This window comes from Candoia aspera, chromosome 1, assembly GCF_035149785.1.
Source record: "Candoia aspera isolate rCanAsp1 chromosome 1, rCanAsp1.hap2, whole genome shotgun sequence".
Taxonomy (NCBI): domain Eukaryota; kingdom Metazoa; phylum Chordata; class Lepidosauria; order Squamata; family Boidae; genus Candoia; species Candoia aspera.
The window spans coordinates 327,413,973-327,426,633 of record NC_086153.1 but is presented as its reverse complement, the minus strand read 5'-3'; the positions used below and the strand labels follow the sequence as shown (position 1 = coordinate 327,426,633).

The window sequence follows — 12,661 nt, the reverse complement described above, 5'->3', positions numbered from 1 at the left end:
TATAGCAGCATCTAAGTTCCTAGCCCTGTCCCTTGCTCGGTTTCGTGAGGGACTGGACTACATATCCCGGCGCGTATTGCACACCGAGGCGCTCCACGAACGTCCGCACACGCGTCCCGCGTGAGCATTGTTCCCGCCCTTCGTGGCTCGTCCTCTGCGTTTTCTGTGGAGCGATTGACAGGCGCTGTGGTTCTGCTCCCCCGCTGGGCTTTGTGCGCACGCGCAATGATGCCTCCGTCGTGACTGAGGCGGCGAAGGAGGTGGCGATAGCGGCGGTGACGCGTTTCCCTGGAGACGGCGATGCTCCCCTGTGAGGGGCCCGGCGGCGGCGGCGGCGGCCTCGGGGCGGGCTGGCGGGGCAGCCGGGCAAGGCCCTGGAGAGGGGCATGGCCAGAGAGGAAGAGCAGGAAGCGGGTGCCGCCGGCGGAGGAGGGGGCGGCGGAGGAGGGGGCCGCGGCGGCGGGGAGCAGTGGGAGGTGCCCGCCGCCTCTTTTCCCGCAGGCCGCGTCCCGCCATCGACCCAAGCAGGAGCCACGCTGCGCTTCGGGCTGGTCCCATCGGAGTTGCACGCGCGGCTGCTGGACCAGCACGACTACCGAGGCCGCGTGGGCGCCATGGAGCAGCTAAAGCGGGTTTTGGGCGAGGCGCCGGGCGCGGCCTTGGCCTGCCTGCCGCCACCTAGCCTCCTTGGGCTGCTCAGCCTGTTGCGGGCGCTGCTGGACGACTCTAACTTCAAGGTGGCGTTGGGTGCGCTGGAAGGGCTGCGGCTGCTTGCTGTTCGCCTAGGCCCGGCCGCGGGAAGCCGGTCCCGCTTGGAGCCGTTGGTGGCGGCCGCGGCTAAGGTGCTGGGCGACGCTAAGCTGGCCATCCGCCAGGAGTACCACCAACTCTTTCTGGGCCTGATGCGGGCAGCCGGCCCTCAGCCCGTGCTGGATCTTCTGCTGCGCCCCGAGCACCTGCAGCATCGCAATTCCCGTGTCCGAGAAGTTGTTCTGGCCATCTCCATCGCTGCTCTCCTCACCTTTCCTAGCGAGGATTTCGAGCTCCCTAAGCTGGTGGCTGCGCTTGCCCCTGCTCTGGCGGACAGCAAGCGCCGGGTTCGTCACGCCGCCCTAGAGGCTTTTGCTGTGTTAGCCTCGGCCCTGGGTCCCGGTCGCACCAGCCTCATCTTCAAGGCTGTGGACGTTGTTGAACTTCAGGATAATTGTGAAGGAGTTATGAGTGCTGTGCAGGCCCGGTTGGCAAGAAAAACCCTTCCCAAGCTGACGGACCAGTGGTTTGTGGAGTATGCTGTTCCCCTGCCTTCCTCAGCAAATGGGCGCGGCTTCCATTTGCCCCATGGAGCGGACACAGATTGGCTCCTGGAGAGCAACCGTATCCAGAGTGCCCACAGCTACTCTGGAGAGACTGCTGGGTCTTTTTCCCCTTTTGCAGATCAAGGAGTATGTCCCCGGCGGGTGTTAAGTGCTGGGAAAGGGAAACTGCCTTGGGAGAGCGAAAGACCTGGGAACCAAACTTGTTTTGTGAAAGGAAGTGAACCAGTAAGTAAAAACATTGCTTGTATGGTACAGTAGTCTAAATTGCTCTTTTCCAACATGGTATCCTCCAGATATCTTTGGGCTAGAGCTTCCACCAGCCAGCATTCTCAGTAACTCTGCTGTGTAGGGCTGAAGACACTTGGAGTCCAACATGTCTGGATGGTGTGGTACGAGGTTAGGGAAAATTAGTTTGCATTCTGTTAAAGAATGAAGACTAGACCCCTTCACTCCAGATTTTTAACTGACAATTTGTTTATCCTGCCATTCCCTGAAATTTGAGTGGCCCAACTGAACTTAGTTTTAGATATTCTTAGTATGCCTTATGTTTTAAATAATATTTTAAGGTATCGCATTTTGTTACTGTAATAGCATAATTGTGATTTAATTGTTGGAAGCTGGCCTTAATGCCATAGTTATGGGTGGGACATAGTTCACTACCTTGAGTTATTTATAAAAATAGTAAAGGTGGGATAAAAATTAATTAAAGAAATAAATATAGATCTAAAGAAATAAAAATGATGCAACTCTAATTTTATTCTTTCACCCAGCACCTCAAGACTTAACTGTCAGATCACCTGATTTGATCCTCTTGGTTACTACATTCTGATATAATTCTTGAGTATGATCATCATGCTGCACAGTTGTGTAGTCACAGTCATGGTTTTGTGGGTGTTAAAAGTGAAATTTGGAGAGGGTTGTTGCACTGCTCGCCGGTTGCTAGCTGGGCACAATTTAAGGTGTTGATATTAAGCTTAAGGCCTTTCGCTTTACTGTCAAGAACTTGTTCTGCCATTAAGGTATGCTGGAGAGGCCCTTTTGATGATGCCTTCAAACTATGACTTTACCAATACAGCATGTAGAAGAAGGCCTCCTCCTGTGTCACTCTGAACTGTAGAAGGTATTACTCTTGAAACTGGAGTGCCACTGGCATCCACTCTCTAACACAGTAGCCAAACCACCATTCTTTCACCAGATGCTTTAAATATTAATTGGGATCTTTATTGGCTTTAGCTTACGTTTCTAAAAAAAAAAATGCTTTTTATAAACGTTAAAAAATGTATTCGGCATTTTTACTGTTCCCTTCAGTGCTCAAACTGAATAAAAATGTAATATGCAGAAAATTATTAGACATTAGATTTGTAATAAATCTCTTAAGTCATTGGAGCTTCATTTCCTCAGAACGATAACCCTGTGAGATAGATTGGGCTGGGGGAGAATGCTGGCCCCAAATCACCTAGTGAGCTTTCACGGCTGTGCAAGGATTTGAATCCAATTTTATAAACTATGGGGGTTTGGCAAGACCTTTAAAGAGAAAGTACATGTCTTTTCAAATGCAAAACTCAAATAGGTGAACAATTCATTGAGATGGTATTTTTTTTAAGAAGACTGTCCTTGCATACTTGCTGTCATACCCATATAAATAATAGTTAGCTTAATCATTTTAGGACTAATAATTGGGAAACTCTGACTTTTACAGTACTTACAAAATATTCTTTGTCAGATTTCTTGGAAGCTTGTTTATAAGCAATTAGGCAAAATTACTCTCTGTTAGGAACATTCCTTGAAACTATTTTGTAATGTATTTGCTGCTTAAGGAACAGAGTATGTCTCATCTTTAATTTTTATTAATTAATTGATATCTTTATATGATAGTGGAGAAAGATTATAACAGTTGGCTTGTTTCTGTTGCAATCTTTACATTTCATGTTTTGAATACTAGTATTGGTGAGTTTAAACAAGAAATTTTGCTCAGAAAATTCTAAATTTTGGAAGCAGTGTTTCTCCCCACTCCCCATGGCTTCTACTCTTTTGGAAATTTCTCAGTCAGATGGCTCTTATTTATTGAAAGAATGACAACTGGGGTTTCATTTTTATATATATATATGTAGGAAGTTTACTGACTTATGTTTTGATTTGAGCCTGTTATCCCACCATGTACCATAAATGTAAGAAATTCTTCATATGAACAGTTCTGTTCTCTTTAACATTGTATAACTCAGTAGCTCATCAGGGCTTGCAACATGTCCTGCCTTGAATTTGGAACACTCCGTGTGCAGCACATAAGGTTCAATATAGAGTGATTACTTTCCTAATTACATATGTCTGAAAGGTAATAGGAATACTCTCTTCTCCTCTTCAAGTTTTCCTGATGGTTGAATTATGTAAATGGATGAATTTGAGGCAAATTTGAGCCAGTTTGGTCTAGTGGTTAAGGCAATGGGCTAGAAACCAGGAGACTGTGAGTTCTAGTCCCGCCTTAGGCATGAAAGCTGGCTGGGTGACCTTGATCCAGTCACTCTCTTTCAGCCCAACTCACCTCACAGGGTTGCTGTTGTGGGGAAAATAGGAGGAGGAGGAGGGAGTATTGGGTATGTTCTCCGCCTTGAGTTATTTATAAAAATAATAAAGGCAGGAGAAAATAAATGAATGAATGAATGAATGAATGAATGAATGAATGAATGAATGAATGAATGCATGCATGCATGCATGCATGCATGCATGCATGCTTTGGGTATCTGGATAGTCTTCCCAAGCTGTGCTCTTCTATTTAAAATGTATTTTCATGCAGAACTTGTAGTTGTATGTAGGAAGGAAGATTTGGGTTTGAGGGAACATGGAATTATGGGAGGTTAGCTGAGGTTTAAACTCCATCATATGTTTCCTTCTTCTGAAATTACACATAGGAACATGATATTGGCAAAAATTGACAGTGTATAGTCAGTGTCTTGAATAGGTGCTATTAAGAAGGAAATTAGAAGCTGTCAGATATTCCAAAGATGCTAGATCAGACCCAATTTTTTAAACATTCCAGTTGTGAATATTCCCCATGCAGAGCATGAACTTAGCAACTGACTTTCAGGAGAGTGCAGGCCCTGATCTTGGTGGATTTGTTCAAGCCATTATAGCTGATCAAGGTTTGATTGTCTATATTTAGAAAGTGCCCTGAAAGTTTTTGAATCAACAGCTGAAGTTGCTGCTTAAATTTGCTGTACATCTCTGTTCCTCAAGTAATTTTATATATACTTCTGTCCTTTCTTAGACCTCACCCCTGGACATTTCTTTTGTGTAGTGTAATGGAGGTGATGCCATTATGTTGCAAGTGTAAGGTTTTCATGCCCTTTTATTTTCCTTGTTTGTTTCAGACTTATTAAAATCTGTGAGATGGACAGCTATATAAATACAGTACGATGCATAAATAAAAAATAATTTAAAAGAAAAAAATGAAAGTTACCTAGCAAAACCAAATTCAGTAGATAACAAAATTAGGTAAAACTGACATTGCCTTTGAACAATGCCTTTCTAAATAGAAGGGCCATAAGATGGAAGTGTCTTAAACCTTCAGAATAATTTCATTATGGTCAGGCCAATATGTTAATTTTACATTAATTATTGAAGGTAAATCGTTGGGTTTTTAGAGTTAGGATAAGTTAGAGAAAAGTAAATGAGTATAATTTTCACAGTCTTTAATTTTTTAGCTAAGGTTTCCCAGGGATTTGAAGATTAATAATTACAATCAGGTACATTCCAATGAGCTCAGTTTCGTTACAGATTAACGTAAGTAGCCCCACAGTGGCTAAAGGAATCTGTGAAGTCAGCATTGTTCATAGGAGTTCAGTAATAGCACAGACCAATACAGGAAAACTAGCAGGTACAGAAATTAGTCTTTTGTAATGATTGTTCAGAAAAATCATCTTTGTTTGATAAAGGCTGAGATTTGTAGTAAACTAGATGGTTTCTTAAGCTGACTTTCAATTCTGTATCTATTGAAACTTGCACTGTTCCAAGGACCAGTGGAGTGGAGTGGAGTTGTTATAGCAGGACCAAAGTGGCTCATCAGAAATTATCAGACTTTTAAGAATTCGTTAAAATATCCTTTTTAAAAACTTCAGTACATCCAGGTTTTGCATTCTAGTCAGTGCATTTCTTTCCTCTTAATTTTGCAAATGAAAAAATGGATATAAATAACGTTATAGTACTATTTGCCTTTTCTTTCTGCTGCAGTGCTCGACATCAAATGATTTTCTTCACTCTCCTAAATTAAGACCTTCTCAAGGTAAGTCAGTGAAGTACGAAGTATGTACAGAGCTCTTGAGAGCATCAGAGTCATTTGTAGTGACAGAATGGTACACTAGAACTGGAAAGGGTTCTTCCATCCAGATGCCTGTTCCTGATGTGACAGAGCAGCAGCCTGTTCTGCCATCCCCTCCGTTCTCTTTTGTTGTCTGGCCTGAGTAAGACAGAACAAAGAACTGCTAAATTATTCTGAATTGTGGTACGGTTGAACATTTTTTGAAGCTGCCTCACTTAATCATAGCTCAAAAGAATCAGATGTTTCCTTTTCTTTAGTACTCCCACTGTTACCTTTAAAATGTTGGGAAAGGATTCTGTCTAAGCAGACAAAGTAAGAGAGAATGAGACTGAGACTGAGAGGATAAGAACGTATAGTGCACTGGTTGCCCAGCTGTTAGAACATATGAGAAGTTTCTTTGCAGTTTATATGCACTCTAACTTAATCAAAACATTAATTTCTTCTTTTTATTTCTGCTTAGAAAAGGTGCAGGAGAAGATGATTCAGGGAATATCCCAAAGAAATACAGTATTAAAATCAACTGTATTTTAACTTAGAAAAAGAGAACTTTGGCATTTGTTTGTTTCTTTGTTTTAATAAACAAACCCAGACATTGTACTTTCCTAAGTTAAAATGCAAGGGACGCGGTGGCGCTGCGGGTTAAACCGCTGAGCTGTTGATCGGAAGGTCGGCGGTTCGAAACCGCGCGGCGGGGTGAGCTCCCGTTGCTCGTCCCAGCTTCTGCACACCAAGCAGTTCGAAAACATGCAAATGTGAGTAGATTAATTGGTACCGCTTCGGCGGGAAGGTAACGGCGTTCCGTGAGTCATGCTGGCCACATGACCTGGAAGTGTCCTATGGACAACGCCGGCTCCAAGGCTTTGAAACGGAGATGAGCACCGCCCCCTAGAGTCGGACACGACTGGACTTTACGTCAAGGGAAACCTTTACCTTTACCTAAGTTAAAATGCGGTTGACTTCAATACAATATTTCTTGTTTCTCCCCACTTCTGAGTGACAGCTGAAGCCAAGGGGCTGCTGGGATTTGTAGACAGAAAAAAGGAGCCAGTGAAGCATGGGAATGAACATGGGATATATGGTTAGCATACTGATATAGGTATGAGCTATAAATATTACAGAAGTCTTACAGTAGTATGTTAAGAGCTGGAAAGCTCTTAAAACCTGGCTTTGTTCCCAGGCCTGGGGTTAATATGCTTATTGATGTATTTATGGGCCCCTGTCATATCTATATGGTTTATCTTTTTGATTGGTTTAGTCTGGGCTGCATGTTTCTGTGTGGTTATGTGCATTTAGTTGTTTTTATTGTTTCTGGATTTTGTAAACCACCTAGAGTCTAATAGAGTGGGCAGCTATCACAAATGTAATAAATATTATTATGAATTATCATTATACAAAAGTATTGGGGGTTGCTTTTTTTCCCCTACCATGGAAACTTTATATATCTGATTAAAACAGATACTTAAGCAAATATAATGTTCTGCTTTTGATATGCTATGGCAAAAAAACACAGGATATATTACTCTGTCTTATGTACAGTACATAAAAAAAAAATCTTGCTAAAAATGTCAGAGGGTGGATTTTTACATGTTTCTTTCATGCTGTTCTTCTTACACTAAAAATAAGTGACAGGATGAACTTTATTTGCTCAATATTTTAAAATTTGAATTGAACTTGTCACTGTCAACAGGACATGGAAACATATTTAACTAGCCTTTCTTTTTCCTTGAAAGGTGTGATGGCCTCTCATCAGCCACATATTTCAGGAAAGTGCAGTCTGCTTGGTTTCTCTCATAGCCGTGGCAAGAGTGGTAGTGTGGATTCTGACCTACAGTTTCTAGGACTTAGCAGTCCGTGGCAAGATAAAGGTATTGAATAGCATGACTAACCTGGATAGTACTCAGCATTCAGTAGTAGTAGACTTCTCCTGACTGCTTTTCTGCTCCATAAGGGCCCTAATATTCTGAAACAAATTTGTGGATAATAAGGTGTTCCATCAATATTTCAAATACAGAGGGATCAAATTAGCCATCTAAATAATTACAATACTAAGGTGTACTAATTTAGATATTTAGCCTAATTAGCTGGGTACTGATAGCAGTTTCTAAGGCAGACCTCTTTCCCAGCACTGCAGTCTAAGATCCTTAATCAGAATGGCACAGATTGATCTTATCTAGGCCAAGCACAAGCATTACCACTAAGTTAAAGCAACAGTTCTGTATTTAGAATATCTTATGTTAGATCAGTTTCTCCTCTGCTCTTCTCTTTAATATTCAAATTTCTAAATTAAAATGTTTTAATTTAATGTTTAATTACCGTTCGTTATTTTTGCTTATAGCCCTACTGGGAAAACCTACTTATCTTTTAAATAGTCTTACTGTATCTATCCTGTTATATAGATCAAGGAAATGCAGTTTGTGGTATTCCACATGTTGTTACATTCCAGTTCCCGTTAGTCTTAGCCAATAGGAGTGAGTATGAGAATTGTAGTGCTGCAACATCTGAAGAGCCAGCCCCCAGGAAAAGAAAGACAGCATAACCTGGTTTAATATATGGACTAGCAAGTACTAAAAAGGGCTTCTGCTTGAAATAATTAGGAGCTCATACAAAAATCTTCCATGGTGTTATCATTAAAGGTTAATGATCAAAAATGATTTGCCAGTGCTATTCTTTTTTAGGATTCTTTCATGTAGATTGTCTACTTTGTCTCTTTTCCAAACAGTGTGTACTAGCCTCAATTTTACCAACAAGCCGCAGCGGACCTTTTGTAGCCCACCTGAGCATACATCTCCTCTCCTGGGCTGTCATACTAGCCAAGGAGCATTCATTCTTCCATCCTACCCATTTTCATCACCCAGGCAGAGTCCAAAGCACACCTCTCCACCAACAGATTCACTTAAGAAATCACAAGATCATGCTGTTAATTTCTCTAATTCCTGGCCTCTTAAGAGCTTCGAAGGGCTTCCAAAACCTACACATCAGAAGAAGTTTTCCAGCCCAATATCAGGAGAGGAAGCAGGTAACATTTTTGGTAATAATCTGTTCTGTGCAGCTTCCAATAATGTGCACAAAATCTGGAAACACGTTGCCAGGAAAGGAAAAAGGAGAGTAGATGCCAGAGATAGAGACATTAGTAGTACAATTCCCTCTTAAGCTTTAACAACATTTCTTCAAAGGCGGTAATTTACGTTCTCCTATGTCGGTATTTGTTTAATTAAGTTTCCATCTAATAGCAGTTTTATCTTAGTTTTCTTCGTAATGAACAAAAAAGACCAGTACTAGACTAATTTATTTCTGATATACTCAATATTTTTCTGAGCTTGCAATCAATTTAATAAGAATATTTTAACAGATATCCCTGAATTTAATGTCATCTTACAGAATTAAATATACCTGAAGCAATCAATTATTGTTAAACTCAAAGATTAATTTGCTTTGCTTTAGTTTAGTTTTGTTTTTGTTTTTGTGTGTTGCTCTTCTATTTTCTTTCAATAAGTTGTTTTTTTAGTTGTAAGCTAACCAGAGTAATTGGGGAGATGGGTGGCCTATGAAGTAAATTAAATAAATAAAATTTATTTCAAGCATATACGGAGTTTATGCTTGAAATAAGCAGTTTACCTCACTTTTTCCTCAGAGGAATTACGTAGGAATGCCAATTCATTAACAAAAAGGCGTAGCTTCCTCTGGCTTAACTTGTGAAGTGTGATACGGTGCACACTTCATCCTGCCTCAGCTCATCTAGCAATGGAGGTGAGTTGCTTACTAGGCCTCAGGAGAAAGAAAACCGATTGGATGTAGAATGGGGGCTATTTAGACTTCATCCTGCCATGACCATCTGGAGTTCTATAGACTCTTCCTCCAGGAACACATGCTCATCTTGCTAATGGATAGATCCATGGTTTAAAATATTAATCCAGGATGTTTTTATCAGTAGCCACTATGCACATGCTTACACAGAAAAGTGTTGAACTGCTTTTAAGAGGAGTCCCCAATCTCAAGATTTAACACATTTCAAGGGAAGAGAGCTTGAAAGCTGGTAAGCATTTGTTTCAGGGAGGGCATGCATAAAGGGGCTCTTTCACTTGGTGTTGAAGGGTAATAGGTAAAAGCAAATAAACTGAAAACTTTAGAAGCCGGTGTGGATAATGCGATAGTAGTACAGTATCTGTCTAGTGATTCCATTCTACATAAATCAGTATGTGCTCCTTTTAAAACCTCAGCAGCACATTGCTAACATGACCTATATGATCTCTTCATACAGAGGTGAAGCCTCAAGATACTCCTTCTCCTATTCAGCTGAAACCTGCCTTTGTGAGGTCCCCAGCTTCAAGGAGAGGCCTGAGTGGAACGAAGCCAGTGCCTCCAATCCCCAGGGGGGTGAGCCCCTTGCCTGATAAAGCAGAAATCAGTTCAATGGGACAAAAGAATGGGGAGCCAGAAGACATCTGGCTAAGTGAAAGGGATAAGAAATTGGCCACTGATCTTTCAGAGTTAAACATCAATGAAAAAGAGTTTGATGAGGAAGAGGTAGGAGTTCAGTTTGATTAATAGTAAATGTGCCTGTTCTTTTTATTTCCACGGACTTCTTATGTGGCGTAGTTTCATGGTTGACGTGGTGTTTTGTCCTTTGTGATTTATATGTATTTTTATCACTTACAGGTGCTTTTTAAAAAATAATGTTATTGATAGCCTTGGAGTTCTTGCTTACCTTCTGCTATAGTACTTTTGTTAACTCAACATGGATGCTGAAATCAATGGTACTAAGTATTTATTAGAAAATAAGTATTATTGCACAGCAGAAGTACATGAGCAGGAAATGAACCTTTTAACCAAATAGTCGTGCTCTTCATCCAAATGTCCAATAATAAAGAAATAATAGACAGTGTTTGAATTCATATTTTTCTTTACCACATGGATTATATGTTGTTCCTTCTCTTTAGATGCATAGTTCTCTTCGGTCTCTTCGTAATAGTGCAGCTAAGAAGAGAGCAAAGTTGAGCGGCAGCACTTCTGATCTTGAAAGCCCTGACTCCGTACTGAAGCTTGATCTAACTTCAGAGTCCCCTTCCTGCTTGTCATCTCCAAGTACTAGCTCTTACAGTGAAAGTGGAGTTTATAGCCTGGAGTCTGTAACATCCCCACTCTCTACAGCCCCTCAAGGATTAAGAACAATGTGAGTTTTATTCAGAACTTAAGAATGATATTTATGTTTTTTAAGTTTGGGGGAAAGATTGTGCTTGATCATCATTTATACTAAGCCACCTTAGTGTTGTTCAGCTACTTAGTTTGCTGTTTAACCAAATAATCCATTACTTGGAGAAGGGTGATGATACAGAAGTGTTCTTACGTCATTTACTGTAGATCAGAGGAGCACAGCTTTGAGACCTCATGGCCACCCCTGGGCCAACTTGGGTGCAACCCTCAGGGATTTCTAGTACCTGTTAACAAATTACAGCAGCTTCTGATTAAATAATTGACTGGAGAGTAATTAGCAGAATTTAATTTTAATTAAACATAATCCACATTTTAAAAAAAAACAATCAAATTTAGTGTTTTGTCCTGGTGTGCCACTTTTGGAGTATATGCCCTGGCCTGGAAAAATTGTGCATCCCTTATCTAGATCTTAAACAGTGGTATTTTGGGAGATTTAGAACATTGCTTTGAAAACCAAAAAACATTTTATCACCTGTTGCTGAGAAACCTTAAGCTCTATTTGTCAGTGTCATCAGTTGTTGATGAAACAGTTATTTGCCTCATAAACCTCGTATCTAAGGAAGTTAGTTAGTTCAGCCAAGTATTGTCTACCTTAACCAACAGGAGCTCTTTAGGATTTCATATGGGGACACTTCCAACTGTACATGCATATACAAAGCAGGTAATCTGACACTCACTTGTGGTCCTTGAATTTATGACTTCAAAGCTAAGAGTACTGTAGCACACATTTAGGTATTTTAATATGCAAATTAGCTCTCTGTGGGCAGCTCTCTTTCCTTCCCCCCATCCCCCACATTTAGACAGTAAGGGAAGGGAACATTCCTGGGAATATGTTCTATTAGTTTCTGAGTAAATACTAAGTGTAAACTTCACTGGCTTGACCCTCTCAAATCTTGCTGAAGAATCACTTTTTTCACTTCGTTTGAATTTCTAGCTGGAAGCACTTCCTTGAACTTACCATTCTGATGCCAGCCACATTTAGTGTTCCTGAGAAAGTAATTCAATTTTTCTAGTGTGTTCAATCTACAGATAGTTTGTTCAGAATAATTTGATAGTCAGCATTGGAGTCCCTGTGCAAAGTTGGTGTATATTAATCTTAAATACCTTTCTGTTTTAATAGATCAGACATCTTTTCTCTACCTGGAGGTAATTCCCGCCCCACAAAGCTCTCACCTGCACGGAATCGAGGTTCTATCATTGTGGAGCAGAGTCCCAGTACAGGTATGGTATTGGGAATAGGAGAAAACATTGTATTTAGTAAAATGAAGACACTTTTCTTGTTAGTAATATGCCTGTGTTACCACATTTCCCCAGTGTATTAATTCACACACACACACACGTATACACACACACACACATACCCATGCATATAAAATATTTATATGCACCATCCCATAGATTTGTATCTATACATGTACTTGATCAGTACATTAATATCAAGGCTCAAGGCTAGAAACCAGGAGACTATGAGTTCTAGTCCCGCCTTAGGCATGAAAGCCAGCTGGGTGACTTTGGGCCCATTGCTGTCTCTCAGCCCACGACACCAGGCTTGGGCAGCAAGCCAGTCGGTTAATTCCTGTCACAACCAGTGGATCAACGGTTGATCCAAAAAAGTGGACCCTGCACCTGCAAGAAAAACACTAGAAAGAAATTTAGGTGGAAATACAATATACAAAAAGAATATTAACTGTACTAGATCACTGTGAGAAAACTTTGAAAACCACTATCAAAAATTAAGAATTTAAAATGTATTTGACCAGTTGTTTGGGTTTTTTTTTTAACTAAAAAAGCTACACATTTTCTGTAGCACAAACTTAGGATT

The 12,661-nt window shown here is 40.8% G+C and overlaps 1 protein-coding gene across 3 annotated transcripts in view; it reads left to right on the top strand.

Annotated features, from left to right (window-relative positions):
- The first annotated feature begins 371 nt into the window (after positions 1-371).
- TOGARAM1 (TOG array regulator of axonemal microtubules 1) overlaps positions 372-12,661 on the top strand; it is a 32,465-nt gene continuing 20,175 nt past the window's right edge. For all 3 annotated transcript variants that reach the window (XM_063290593.1, XM_063290592.1, XM_063290594.1), the window contains exons 1-7: positions 372-1,541; positions 5,541-5,592; positions 7,359-7,493; positions 8,348-8,644; positions 9,887-10,152; positions 10,566-10,798; positions 11,960-12,060. In XM_063290593.1, the coding sequence (XP_063146663.1) occupies positions 387-1,541; positions 5,541-5,592; positions 7,359-7,493; positions 8,348-8,644; positions 9,887-10,152; positions 10,566-10,798; positions 11,960-12,060 (2,239 nt within the window). In that variant the 5' untranslated portion in view covers positions 372-386. The remainder of the gene's footprint in view (positions 1,542-5,540; positions 5,593-7,358; positions 7,494-8,347; positions 8,645-9,886; positions 10,153-10,565; positions 10,799-11,959; positions 12,061-12,661) is intronic.